General features: G+C 39.4%; 1 protein-coding gene across 1 annotated transcript in view; it reads left to right on the top strand.

Moving 5' to 3' along the window:
* The window catches only part of LOC308408021 (Fc receptor-like protein 5), a gene marked incomplete at its 3' end in the record, with an annotated part of 174,560 nt that overhangs the window by 1,004 nt on the left and 158,354 nt on the right, over positions 1-15,202 (top strand). The window contains exons 2-6 of the mRNA XM_080900071.1: positions 1,399-1,478; positions 1,898-1,933; positions 2,107-2,373; positions 2,846-3,109; positions 3,232-3,510. Coding sequence (XP_080756197.1) covers positions 1,442-1,478; positions 1,898-1,933; positions 2,107-2,373; positions 2,846-3,109; positions 3,232-3,510 — 883 coding nt within the window. The 5' untranslated portion in view covers positions 1,399-1,441. The remainder of the gene's footprint in view (positions 1-1,398; positions 1,479-1,897; positions 1,934-2,106; positions 2,374-2,845; positions 3,110-3,231; positions 3,511-15,202) is intronic.

The following is a 15,202-nucleotide window of genomic DNA, read 5'->3' on the forward strand; positions in this document are numbered from 1 at the left end:
TGTGCTTCTTCCTTTCCTGCTATATTTCGCTGCACTTGCCAACCAATGAACATTCAGCAGACGCTGACATCATCAACTTCAAACAGCGTGCAGTCAGGACCTTAGAGGATGCATGAAAGCATGTGTTGAGTGGGTGAAAGTCCCTCCCCCTCTCTGTCCCAATGAAAACTCTACACAGACGACACTTTTGCAGGACTCTGCTCTCGAAGCTGAATCCTGCTTCTGTCAATCAGCTGAGCTTTGATAGTTTGGAGGGACACATAGTGCCACCTGCTGCAGAGATATTATTAAATAGTGATTAAAGATCTATAAATAATATCAAACTTAAAACATTAAAATGTAACACTGTTGTAAAAAAGGACAAGATGTGAATGCTGTAGAAACTCATTAATCTGATGATGTAGCACACAGAGCAGTAAAATAAACATTTTTATTCCTGTTAACTATTTTATCATTGAGTCCAGTCTCAGTGCTGCTGTTGATTTCTGAGGCTCAGAAACTTTAAACTGGAAACATGTAAACCTTAGAGGTTACAGTCCCACAGCCTAAACAAGGAAACATGGAAATCACTGTAGTTTGTTTGGAGATCAAAGTGAAATTAATTTGATTTGATTAATTTGGTTCTGCCAAATTCTGTCCCTACCATCTGAATGTTGGAGCAGAAACTGAGACTCATCAGACCACTGTGTGGTTACAGGACGCTAAAAACAATGTCTTTCGCTATTAATACAATTATAACAGTTATAGCTACCTACAAGGCAACACCTCTTCCAGCTGTCTTAGGGTGAGAGACGGAGCACAGACAGGTCACATCAGGGGTTGAAAACACCTTTAATTAGTTCCAGCAGTGTCTGCTTGCAGGTAGAGGGAGTTTGGTTTTACTCTGTAGATATATTTATTGATATTTACTCTCCTGTATTCATACATCTGTGTGCTTGAGGTTTGGAAATATTTATTAAAATTATAAATAGCCTTTGAAATAATGTAAGACAAATGTTTGATAATACTTACAGTTTATGACAAAGATGATGATGATGATGATTATTATTATTAATATTATTATTTTATTATTATTTTTTTATTATTTGAATAATATTTAAATAAAATAAATGTTTTTCACACTTAAAACAAGTCTTGGACTTGTGTTCTCCTCATTTACTCTTTAACCCTCAGTCAGCTCACATATGTGTAATGAAACTTACTGTCTGTCTGCTATTGGTCAGTTTAGTCTGTGTGTTAAAGGCCTTTTCATAAAAATCTGGCAGACATGGTCAGACCTTGTTAAGTTGTTATTTATGTGTAAAAGGAAGGAAGCAGAGAGAAGTTTTAAAACCTCTTTGTTTCCTTCTCAGCTCTTTGGTATCTGCTGTGCTGCTGCTTCACTCTCTCTCTTTACAGAAAGTTGTAGAAGTTTTCAGACGTGTCACTGCTGGATGTGAGGATGGGAGCCACTTTGCTCTGTGAGCTGGGCCTATTCTGTGAGTACATCACTGACTTCTATTGTTTGATTCATACTGATCCATAAACACGTTTTAGTAAGAAGAACAGAGCATCAGTCATTTGTACCATTGCAGGTCATGTAATCAGAGGACTCTCATGTTTGTTACCAACGTGGTTGTTTGTAGACTGGATTCTATTTTAGTGCACTGACTCAGATCAGAGTAGATGTAAATCTCCAAATGTTTTAAGGAGCTTGGTAAGAAAGCGACTGCACTTTAAACCCTGGTGGGATTGTTCCTTAAGAAGGTCATTAACTCACCATTGATCAAGAAATGAGACACATCATTACCAACAGTGTTTTATTTATGTTACATTTCAAATCTAACATCAACAAAACACTCACATGATTTGAGTGTCTTTAGTTTGATAATGTCTGAAGTTTCTGTCTTTATTGCAGTGCTCTGTACGCTCGTCTGCAGTGGACACACTCAAGGTGACTGAACAGTTTTCACTTTTTCTATTTCTTCCTTTTTATTTAGCAAAGATTATTCTCAACCTGTATGACTCTACATAAATAAAGTATTAATAATCAATCAACATTCTGCCTTGAGCATAAAGTGTTTCAGATTGTCTGTTGTCTGATTGTCTGTTTGTGTTGGATTCTAGATGCTGTGCTAACTATTGAACCCAACTGGTCCAGTTATTTCATTGGAGAGTTTGTTACCTTCAAGTGTGACATGAATGAAGGAAGAGACACTGACTGGTATTACAAAATCAACAAGGATGGTCGAGACTATGTCCCCTACAGTTCACACAAAGACTACACATTAGAAATTAGCTCGACAGGCCACAGTGGTGAATATCAGTGCTCTGGTAGGTGGAAGGGGTTACATCATACAAAGAACAGTAATACTGTCTTTATAACTGTATTAGGTAAGTCCTCAGTGATTAATACTGTGATGATTCCTGTTAAAATACTCATCTGAATTATAAAAAATATGTGTTTAATAAATGTTTCATTGAAAGTATTGTATTTCTTATGTGTTGGAACTTTAGCAAAGATCCTTGCATTTTACCTAACTTTGTGTTTCCTTCAACAGTGAACTGCATTAGTTTACATTCAGTGTGAATTAGTCAGGCCTGAGAATGGACAAATGTTTATACTGTGCTTATTTAGAGATCTACAACCTGAATTACTGCAGCTCTGTCACCATGTTGAGACAGAAATCAGAAAAATTTAAAGTGACTTAAACTGTAGAAAAAAAAAAATATATATAATGAAGACATTTGTAGATTTTATTTGGGGGGGGGGGGGGTGATTTAAAAAAAGGATTTTTTTTTAACCTTTTATACATTTATATTGTATCAGGTGTGCGTTATGTTCTCTTCTTTTTCATAACAGCAGATAGACCCAGGGCCACACTGACAGCAGGAACAACCATCATACCAGTAGGGGGCAGTGTGACACTGACCTGCTCTGTGCAGAGCTCTGATGGATGGAAATATGAGTGGTTCAGACGAACCCAAACAACCTCTGAAGGTAAAATCAGAGATCAACAAAACAGAGATATCAGAGTATCTGAAGGAGGAATCTACAGCTGCAGAGGAACAAGAGGAAACCCAGTTTACTACACTGATAGAAGTGATGATGTCACCATTGAGAAAACCAGTGAGTTCAGTCATTTAGTTTGAAATATACATTCACTCATGATTATCAAACATACAATGTGAAGTTTTCTGTGTTGATTTCATGTTTCTGTTTGTATCTCAACTGTTAATATGTGTGAACAGTTTCCAATAAAGTTGTTGTAAAACAACAACCCAACTGGCCTCAGATATTCAGAGGTGAGACGATCACTCTGACATGTGAGGTGCAGGAAGGAGGTGAAACCACTGAGTGGGAGTATGAATGGAGAGGACCCAGCACACCCACACAGTGGACACACAATAATGATGTGACATTCAGAGTTTCTGAGTCCAGCAGTGGAGACTACATGTGTAAGAGTCGACGCAGAGATGACTCATATTCTTCAACAGAGTGGAGTGAAGCCTTCACATTGTCAGCATCAAGTAAGTCATGTTTGTTGTGTGATCTCCATTTGACAAATGTCATCATGGTCAGCACAGGATGAATTCAATGGTCTACAAAGCATGTTACATTGTTAGTCAGACAAAGAGCTGCAGCTGATAGTAGCCTCATTGTAGACAGTTTGTCACCACTTTGTGTCATGAACTTTCAGCTGGTATAGAGACGCCAATGCTGACCTGCTGCTCCATCACCTGAGGACAATACTGACAGAAATAATCAGAGTTATTAACAACAAGAACAACAACAACAACAACAACAACAACAATAATAATAATAATAAACAGCAGCAAATCTACAATTTTATAAGAAAGAATAAGTCATTGTGGCCTCTCATCTTTTAAAACACTGCCATTTGTTAAAATAAAACACACAAACATGACTGGATTTAATACAAAAGTCCTAACGAATAACAAAAGGAACTAGAAATACAAAAGGTGAAACCATGAAAAAACCTTAAAGAATCAAAAATATTTCTCGTTTGGCTCTGTCGGAGAGTCTCACAGTCTGTTCTCTAAAACCTAAAAGAGGAACTATGGATTTGATCAACTGTCAATTGCATTCACATGGTCCCTGAATGCAATTGACACCCTCTTCTCGACGAGAAGCCTGGGTTCCGGAGAGCCCATTGAAGACATCTATCTTTTTGGAACCATGATAACAGGCTTCTTGCTGATCGGCGCTGGCTTGGCCCTGGCTTATCGAAGAATAAAGAAAGCGGGAACAGCTGTTCAAATCCCCACAAGGCTTCCCGCTATGTTGATTGGAATGATGGAGCGAGAATGGGCTCATTAGACACAGCACGGATGACATCTTGGAGAAGCTTGCAGCTGCTGTGAGTGCTGAGACTCTGACAACATCTGACAACATCTCGGAGAGGCTCACAGCTGTCGTGAACACTTATGCTCTATGAGCAAACTGGATAACATCTCGGTGTAGCTTGATAACATCGTGGAGAGGCTCACGGCTCTCCAACGAGAATGGTGAGGAACCAGTGATGGACATTAGATCGACTGTAAAATTGACATGCAGTGGTTCATACTAAAGCAAGAACACCACCATTATTTCATGCTTCTACCACATCGGTCCCAGCTGTGGTCTCAAGGCTGGAGCTGAACATAACAAACAATTTCTCCCCTGATGACAAACTGTGTTTAGACTCTTTGTTCCAAACGCCCTCATACGCTTATCTCCAAGGCCGAGTCAGATGGCGGGTCTGGGCCCAGCGCTGGATGAATAGCTGCAGCCTGCAGGGCAGGATCACTGCGTCTGCATTGGCTTACTTCTCACTCCTTACCCACCCCTGTTGCTTGTCGCGTGCTTCATGATGTCGTGCTGTGGACATTTATGTGCTCTTTGTGCAGAGGAGGTTTTTTTGTTTTCTGTTCTCATGCTGTCCCCCCATAGGAGCCCAGCATGAGTAGAGGTCTCTTTGTTCCCCTCCTCGACTTGCCCATTGTGTTGTACATTTCAGTGTTTTATCCATAATGCTGTCCATTTCACTGCAGGGCAACTTGCATGTGACAAATAAAGGTTTTCTTGATTCTTGACTTAAGCGTGTAACTGACACAGACACACACAAACTGCTCTCCTAGTGGAACTCAGTCTGAGTCGAGTCCTTTTTTTCTCCTTCTGTCTCCAATATTGTGTATTTTCATTGCCTTTCTTAAATGCTACCTATTCTGACCTGTAATGTGATGTTTGTATAATATATGTAAGGTGGGAAGGGTCCATTTTCACTGCAGGCAACTGGAAGTGACAAATATGGGCTTCATTCATTTGTTCATTCATAAACACGGAGTCACCAGACCATGACAAATTACTTTTTAAATACTGCAAAGAAAATATAAAACTTTCACAGTGTTGATAAAAAATGAGTTTAAAGTTTATTTTATCTTGTCATCAAGATTTGGTCATGTTACCATTTCCATCTAGTTTTTTAAATTATTTAGATTCAATAATTTATTTGTTTTTGTTCTTTTTCTAAACTGAACTGCAGATAAACCAAAGGCCAAACTGAGAGCTGATAACACAGCTGTTCCAGTAGGGGGCAGTGTGACCCTGACCTGCTCTGTGAACCCATCATCATCATCTGGATGGAAATACTACTGGTACAGAGATGATACCACAGTGGATGTTGTCTCCCCATCAAACGGACAAATCAATGTCTCACAGGAAGGACTCTACAGGTGCAGAGGAGGAAGAGGAAACCCAGTTTACTACACAGAGGACAGCCAAGAAGTTCAGATTAACACAGCTGGTTAGTTTAGATTCAGCAATGTTGAATAGATTGATGATTGAGGATTACTATGAAGGTCAAACAGCATTATATCTCATGGTAACCTCTTTGGCATTGTAAAAATGTTCTTATTGGAAATGGTTGAATATGAATAGTCATGTAAAATGTGGAGTCTAGAGAATCAGTGTCAGGAATGTGATCCAAGGAGGGGAGACTAGGTGGGATTGTGAATGTGAAACAATCATTTTCAGCAAATCTCCAAATCAACATAAATTCACAATTAGTTCTGTAACAATTCTACAAGTAAGACTGCAAGTAGTGTAGAACAGGAGTCACAACATGAAACCACAGAGCAGAGTCATGCTGACAGTTTCTAACAGGAAACAGAAAATCTCAATGTAAACATCAGTTTTTGTTTCTTTATATTAAGATTTTAGATCCAAAATCTGACATTTTCTAGTTTCAGGTTTTGGATGTGAAAGAAGTTCATTTATCGTTCCGTTCATCATCGGACTTGTTAGTGGAATTATTGTCGTGCTGCTGCTGATGTGTTGCTATAAACAGATAAAGGGTGAGAGACTTTCTGTTTGAAAATTTACAAGAAAAATATTTTTTTTAATGCTGTGACACTTTTAAACAAACTGATGTAATAATCTTTGTGCTTTTTACAGATCCCTGTTGTAACAGGTTGGTGCAGCAGTTTAGTTTTATTTATATAACTTTAAATGAAACTAACTTTGAATTATTCCTCATTAAACTTACATTTTTTTGTTTCAGTCTCACTCAGTCTCAGAGCACCAATCAAAGCTCTGCTTCACAACAAACATCCAACCAGAATGAAACTCAGGTTTACTCCTCTCTTCTTCATGGTGAGACCAGAAATTATTACTTTTCTCTTTAATACAGTTTTCAACACTCAGTTTTCCAGCAAACAGTGACAAAAACAAAAAGAAATAATATTTTTCTTCCTTCTTTCTTATTTTCAATGACTTGTAGGTGATCTTTCAGTCTATGAATCAATCAGAGGCTCTGGAAACACTGGAAGTGGTACAAACAGTATAAACTTTGATAATAGCAGAGCTGTAAGAAATGTAAATATTTATTCTGACTGATCAAACTTCATTATTTCAGCAGATGAATACAACAACGTCACATCTGGATTTCAGCTTGAAGGTCTTGATAAAAGGAGTGAGTACAAGAAACATGAAATGTAATAATTGGTCGAATGTTTTTGTAACTTGTGTCATTTTAGAGGAAGACAGTCTCCATGTTATTAAACACAATAATCCATCATCACAACAGGCAGACATGATGGCACAGAGGAGAGTTCTGACTACAATAATGTGAATCCTGAATCAGCCTCAGGTGCAAATGTGAACTCTACACACACTGAATCATTAGTAATCAGATTACATGTGCAGTTAAATGTGTGACATCATTGCTAAAGTTTGTGGAGCTGATGAGCTGAATCACTTTTTATACGATTGGCTTTAGTTGTGTTCTGCTGCTGTTGTGATGTCTGAATAAAATAGATGAGATCAGTTCTGTGTGATTAAAGCATGAACGTGTCAGAAAGCATCATCACATCTTTGGCAACATTATTTCTTTGTTTTTCACTTTCAAACTCGTATTTGTTCTGATTTTGTTTCAGGTCCATAAAAATATTATTTCAACAAAACTCAAGACTCACGAACAACATGAGCAACGTCAGTGTAAACAATGACATGCTCTTGGTTTAATATCAACACTGGAAGACTGATTATATGGTTCATCTCTGTATTAAAATCCTATTGTGTTTATTTCTGTTGTAATAAGTGGAGGGTGGATGGTGTGGGACATTGTTTCCGTCAAGACACAATTTCATGATTTGGTTCTGTGAGTTTGTTTCAGTCTCTTTGTTTTATTTCTATAAGATGTTCACTCACTTCCTGCTGAATTTTACATGTTATCTTTAAAGTGTAAGAAAAGATTATTTTAGTATTAGGGATTTAGTTGTATTAACAATAGTGTTAGATTATAATATTATTTTATGCCATGTTATACCCTTAATTAAAGATTGTGAATTATTATGTAGTTTTAGTTTGCATTATTCTCCTGAATTAGAAGAAGCTGATAACTATTGCATTAGTTAAACTGATTTGCATTAAAGTAGACTGCTGATTTATTGTGAATGAATGATATTGTTTTATGATGCATTATACTGCTGAGTTATAAGAAATACTGTTCGCAGAAAGTTATTGTCTTATTTGTCTGATTAGAAGAGAACATACCGGAGTTTTCTGCCCCATCTCAGCAGGAGCAGATAAACAGGGAGCCAAGGTCGTAGCTTAGGCGCCGTGTGAGAGAAGGCATGTGAATGTTTAGGCTTTTATGATAAGGTGGGGGCACCAGAGGCTATAAAAGTTTGATCAATGCTCCACCATTTTGAGATCTGAGGCTGTCTGCATACAGTGTCCATCTCCCACGCGTGTGATCATTAAAATCATCGTTTGACTTAACCCGGCCGGACCAGTGTTGTTATTGTGGTTTTTTTCTCTTGTCTCCATCCCCAATTTTGAACTCGTAACAATAGTAAAGCATTATATTCGTTATTCATTTAAGTAGGCCATAGGTCAAGCTGCTAAACACTCACACATAGAGCAGACACACAGAATTGGGAGAATAAGTCAGAGGTGTATGTGAGAAGCAGAGGCGACAGAAAGGAGAACACAGTGTGCGAAGAAATGGGCAGCAAGGACACGAGAAAGGGAGACAGCAGATAGAGAGACATTAGCAGGCGCCTAGTTTTGAGAAGACAAAGGTTGTTGACCTCTGTGTGCTGTTGGGACTGCCCCAGCAGATTTTGATGATTGATGCTGAACTGTGAAAATCCCCATGTACATGTAATAAAATTAGTTGATTATTTGTTCTGAGAAAAAACAGGAATGAAATATTACACTGTCTTATGATGCATTATAGTGCTGATTTATAAGAAATGCTGTTTGCAGAGAATCATAGCCTTATTTGTCTGATTAGAAAGAACAAAACATACTGCACAGGAAGCCAAGGTCATAACTTACACTTACTGAGAGAGAGAAAAAATGTAAATGCTTAGTTTAGAGGGGGGCTGAAGCTACAAGAGTGTGAGAAACGGTCAGACACTTTGAGATTTTGCCAGATACCCTCCTGTCCACATCTCCCGTCTGGCCGTTTGTAATGCTCAAAGTGTTGTATGGAATAAAGAGAATTGTATCGATTAAAGAGATTGTTGATTGAGCATTTATACACCGAGTGTTGTTCTTCCTTCAGCGCAAAGATCAAAGAATTGGGGAATTTAACAAAAGCTTGCTGTATGGAGATGTTTATTGCATATTTTTCATATAAGTAACAATAAATAATAAGAATTATGTTAATATACATGTTTCCAAATTGTGATGCACAAAAACTTATTGTCAATGTTCAGATTTTACAATGTTATTCATGTCATCACTGAGGCCATGACAGAGAACATTTTGTGTGTGATCAAATTGTTTTCTGTAGGTGATGTTTGTGTCTTTTATGCTGTTTACAGTTTGATGTGTGTAAAATATTTTTGGTGCTTTTAAAAATAATCAAATAATATCACGACAAAACGTTTTTGTTCTTCTGAGTGACCCGTGATGCTTATATGTGGATAAAAATGTATTTTCTAACTGTCTGCTATATCCTGTTTATTAATCAGCTGAAAATGACTCATGATTTCTGCCTGAGCCCCCAGAAAAGAGGAAAAGCAGCCTGTGGTTGAAGAGAAAAAGTAAATGACTTGTTTTAGCAAACAGGCAACAAGAAATGCAGACAATAACAGCACAGTGTTGTTCTCTTGACAGCTACATGCTGATATTGTCAAATATAAATATAAAGTATAGTTGAAGGGATACAAAAGTGTCAGGTGTGCCCCTGTAGCATTGCACTTGTTCTCTGTGTGGACTGCACATTTTATATGATCTACCTGTACTAGGAAAAATACCACACTGTGAGAACTGATGAAAACTCTTATTTAGAAAAATATCAGACAAAAATACAGTGCCGAACGGTACAGACAAAAAACAGCAGATATCATTGTTCAAAGGTAGGTCCTTTAAAAGACCCTTTACCAGGTATCATAATCTTGGCTGTAAAAGTGTCAGAAATCATACTGTAAGTGACAGCTTTTGGCCTTTTCCCCCCAGAAAATCCTCAGCTTTCAATACCTGGCAGTCGTTATACTTTATTGTATTCGTATGACAGTGGAACAACAGTGGGGAAAAAACAGACTCTGTTTTTTCAGATTCATAGTGAAGTGGAAACAGATTTAACATAAATGAAATGTAATACAACATCAACTTTAAATATGAACTATACTAGTACAAAAAAGTATTTGAGCCTAGCCCACTCAATTTTTTGTATATCCTTCTTTTTATATTGCAAATCTCTCTCTATTGTGGAGAGCCAAGTGCTCCACGTGTCATCATTACCTACCTGTGATTGGACCGTGCATTCTAATGATGCACCGTAAAGTTTCGTAATGTTTTTTCTTCTCATCTTTCAGTAACCATTTCTCTCTAGCCCAACTGGTCGAGAGATACAGTAGTGCGAGTCACCCTGGTAAAACCAGCCGGAGTTGACTTTTCTGTGTTAAGACAGCGATAGCGTGTGATCTAGGGTAACCAACCGTCCTCTTTTCCCCGGACATGTCCTCTTTTCACGTTCTGTCCGAGGGGATTTTCGAGACTGATGAAAATGTCCGGGTTTTTCTATAGGCCTACAGGTGTGACATCACAAATATGGGTCATATGTGTGATGTCACACGCCGAGCTGCTGCTTTGTGAGTGGTTGTTCTGCCTCACAGATGGAACAAATGATCTTTAAAAGATGCCAAAGCGCAAGTGCAGCTTTTCAGACGAACTGCAAAAGAAATTTCCCTCGTACCATCGCGGTACAGGTAATTTTTCTTATACAGATAAGGCCTTCTTTCTGTACCATTTTTTAATTCCAGAGGTTTTTAAGTTATTTTTTGTTTTGCACTTCTTGCCTAAAAGCCTATATCACATTTTTTATTTCACCAATCGCACAGAGAAAGCATCATTTAAATATGTTAAATTTTTCTTTAAACAAACAGTATTAAGAAAATTCTTAATGACTGGGCGAAGTGTTATCATTTTTGGAAATCAAACTATGCTTACACTATTGTGATTGTACCGTAATACACCAAATATCCCTGTAAATCTCAGCTTCTCTTCTTTTCTAAAGCGCATTCTCCGCTGGTGGGCCCATGGTAAATAAGGGTAAGTGTCAGTGTGGACATACAGATATAGTTCCTCTCCCATATTTCTCATGTCAGACTCTGAACACATCTTCCAAGTACAATCACTGGACTGTGTTTACAGCTGGTGGCCAATAGAGGGAGACATAATCCATTTATAATTTATTGTATCTGTCATGGTCTCCCAGTCCTCCTGGTCAACCAACACGTTCTTTTTCCTTACGAGTGTAATGAACTCGATACTTTACTTTCTGTTTCTTTCCTGTACGCACTGCTGCAGTTTCATCTAAGAAGCAACCTGGCTGTCTTAAAGGTCATGAAAATTCATTCAGAATTAGCAACACTGATGATGGTAATTATTAAAAAGTATTGGTACTGGTATCAGTATCAGCGATATAGGCCTGGTATTTACTTGGTATTAGATTGATACCAAGTCTTGCAGTATTGCACACGACTAATAAGTAGTGATATTAAATTCATTAAACTGATATTATTTCAGCACCATGGACAGCACACAAGGTTTTCACTGCATGAGCTGTGCTCTCTAACACGTGACTGTTTGTAGTGGTGGACAAATTTAGCTGCATGCACACATAGCTCTCTCTGTGATAGGTTAATAATTTTAATAAAAAAATATATGTATATTGATTATTGGCTGAAAGTGATTAAAATTTTTAATATTGTGACACAGTGGGTCCGCACTCTGGAAGGGAGGGGAACATCCGAAGAGGCATACGCCTGCTGAATGGCCTCCACAACCCTGTGGGACAATCGAGACTTAGACAAGGGTCTGACCAGAATTCCATAGTGGAAGCTCACAAACGGCTGGTCTGTCTTCCTGAACGGCCGGATAAGTAAGAAGTTCTGTGCCAAAGCACAGAGATGGCACAGGGCAACCTGGCTCCCAGCTGCCTCCTTGTGCAGGTCCCCTGTGAGGAATATTCATAACTCCACTGACTTGGACAGATGAAATTCAGATGGGGTCACACAGGCCGCACACCAGGAGGCAAACAGCCCCCGAAGAAAGCAGTAGGCAGTCCTGGTGGATGGCACACAAAACTCCTGCAGCATTCTCACTTTTAGATCAGGCCAGGCATGGAGCCTCTCACTCTCAGGGTACAGGCTGTCACCCTGAGCCCTACTGGGAAAAGATGGAACAGTGACCCCCTCACCTGGAACAGGAGGTCCCTCAGAACAGGGAGCTCCGGGGGTGTCCTGGTCATGACTGGCAGGATAACTGAAAACTAGCATGTGTGGCCAAAGAGGGGTCACCAGGATCAACTCCTCGGTCTGGACCTGGTGAAGGAATAACTGGAGGAGGGGTATGGAGGGAAGGCACAGAGAAGAGCCTGTGGTGAGGAGTGCACCAAGTTGTCTGCAGGGAGAAGAACAGATGGCAATGTGTCGATTCTCTGGGGGAAAAAAACTTCTGCCCCTCTGAAGCGACTCCAGATCTGGTGGACCACCTCTGGATGGAGTCTCCACTCCTCTTGGATCGGGCTCCCCCTCAACATATTGTAATGTCCACTGTCACGTTCAATGGTCCTGGCACATAAACTGCTTTCAGTGAGTAGAACGGGGTGATCCCACTTCCACAGTCTGGTACTGTAGCTATCATGCAGAGGAGGGGAGACCCTCGGCCCCCTTACCTGTTGATGTAGGCTACTGTGACCATGCTTTCTGTCTTGATGATAACATGGTACCCTAACAGTCACGACAGAAACTGCTTGAGTGCCAGGATGACAGCTTGCAGCTCCAGCATATTTATGTCAGAGACGCCCAATGACTGATATAAGAGCTGTAGACTGTAGAGCCCTCAGCCTCAGGAGCTGACCCCACGAGTGAAGCCCAAATGGGTCTAGGCACACCCCGAAGGCCTGCTGTCAATTCAGGGTGAGGGACATGGAGGCTCTGTTGGACTCCACAGTCATGCCCAGAAATTATGTGATGTGGGAAGGCTGCACATGACATGAGCAGAGCTACATGGCTGCAAAACTGTCCTTTAGTGCAGCAGAAGGATACGGCCCGATGCAGTGGGAGAAACTCTCACTCACTGGGTTAACAGCCAGTCAGCCACAGAGAGGACCCACTAGCCATGTGAATGCACTGACAGAGGTGTTCTGACTTTCATGCATGTTTCTCACACAGCATGCTGGTGTTCTTGGCTTCTTGGTCTTATGGGGTGCAGATACTCTCTCAGCACAATTTACCACACTGCTGGGTGTTATATACACTAGTGTATTCAGCTTTGCTGTAATGTTTTGATTCTGGGTCTCATCATGATGCACTTTGCTGGTGTTTTTGATTATTGATTTTGATGTTATGAAGATTAAGGGCACAACTTCACAAATCTAAATACAAACACACACACAAAGAAGAAAAAAGGAGGGTGATGATGTTTCAGATTAATATTAATTGACAGATGCCTCAGCGTGTAGACAAGAGTACATATGACATGTGAGTCTAGTGGTTCAGGTCACCCTTTAATTCTTTTCTGACCCCCCTTTGTTTCTCTGAGCAGACTGTGATGACTGCATGTGTGTAAAAGACTGTTGTTGGTTTATTTTTATCTGCTGAAAATCTGATACCACAAAATTTCTGTCTGGGCCTCCAAGAAAAGAGGAAATGCAGCCTGTGGTTTCAGCCTGAAGTCTAACGTTTGTCTTCTTTAATTTCAACACAGCAGAGTGGAAATGTGCAGGTATGACAATGTGTGAAAGCAGGTTAAAAGTAGCTTTATTGTGGTGATGACACATGCTGGACTAAAGGATAAATAAAGCATGTGGGCATCAAGAGAAACGGTGAAAAGCTTGTTTCTCACGCTCATGTCTTTAAGAGTCTCTGCATGGACGTGCTGTAAATGTTCATTTATCTCTGAGATAAATAAAATCATCCATCACTCTCTCTGTCCACAACATCATATACAGACATGTTTTTCTTCTTACTGCAACTTCCAAACAGGCCAGTTCCTCACAGTATAACACAAAACTCCAAAGTATAATCACAGCTTTGTAACCAGCAGAGGAGCCAGTAAATCATCTAAACCTACTGATACTAATGTGTCTGTTTGGCTGCTGTTACAGAAATGGTTCCTACACCTGTGATGATGACGTCAGTGTTTGACTCCAAACTGTCTGCTGGACTCTGCAGCATCACAGAGACTTGCTGTCTTCAAGCCTCATGACATATTGATATGTACTGAAACTTTTGCACTTATGTTTACATATAAACTGCAAATAACATAAAAACATGAAGTAACATCTTAATGTATTTTACCTTACCCACAGAAAAGTGGAGGGAAGGAAAAACACACCTGCTGTTAAACAATCTAAAACACTTCGATATCAACATGTTTGTGAGTGTGTGTAGATGATACTGCAACAAACCTTAATCAAAGGTTATCTTTGTAAGAAAGTGTTTGACAGAATAAGGATAGATGCTGTGTTTGCAGGCTTTAACTATTACTAATATTATAGACTGTATATTGAGAATGAGAAGTGAGAAACTGAGGTACACCTTATGCTCATATGGAGGGGATTAGCCAATCACAAAGTTACCACACCTTAAAGCTTTCACTGCTGTGTTGTCCTTTTGGAGTCTAATGTGGGCGGAGCCTATAGTAGCTTTCATAGTGTGACAGATGAGGTCCAACTAGACAGGTTATGGAGAGACAGACAACCATTCATGTTCACATTCACACCTGCAGGCAATCACCTGAATCACCAGTTAACATAATAATATATGACTTTGGACTCTGGGGAGAAGTCAGATAGGTAGAGGGAGAAGATGCAAACTTCACACAAACAGCCCAGCTGGTGGATTCCAACCAACAACTTTCTTCCTGTGAGGCAACAGTATGAACCACAGTCATCCAGCTCATGGTGGTCTAAGAGGTTTGGAAGGAAAGTGACTAAACTTCTTTAGCTTTCTTGAAGACGTGTCACCTCTCATCTAAGAGGCTTTTTTCATTTCTAAAAGCAAACAGTAGAGAGTCTCAGGTATTTTAACCTCAGTGAGGGTCAAAGGTAGGGATGGGTATTGATAAGATTTTAATGATTCCGATTCCATTTTCGATTCTGTTTAACGATTCGATTCTCTTATCGATTCTTTTTTTTTTAAAAGGAGAACACTAAAGTCGATTAGCTTAGAACTTTGTTTTATATCTTCTCTTTGAACA

Source organism: Rhamphochromis sp. 'chilingali' (assembly GCF_963969265.1).
Source record: "Rhamphochromis sp. 'chilingali' genome assembly, chromosome: 1".
Lineage (NCBI taxonomy): Eukaryota > Metazoa > Chordata > Actinopteri > Cichliformes > Cichlidae > Rhamphochromis > Rhamphochromis sp. 'chilingali'.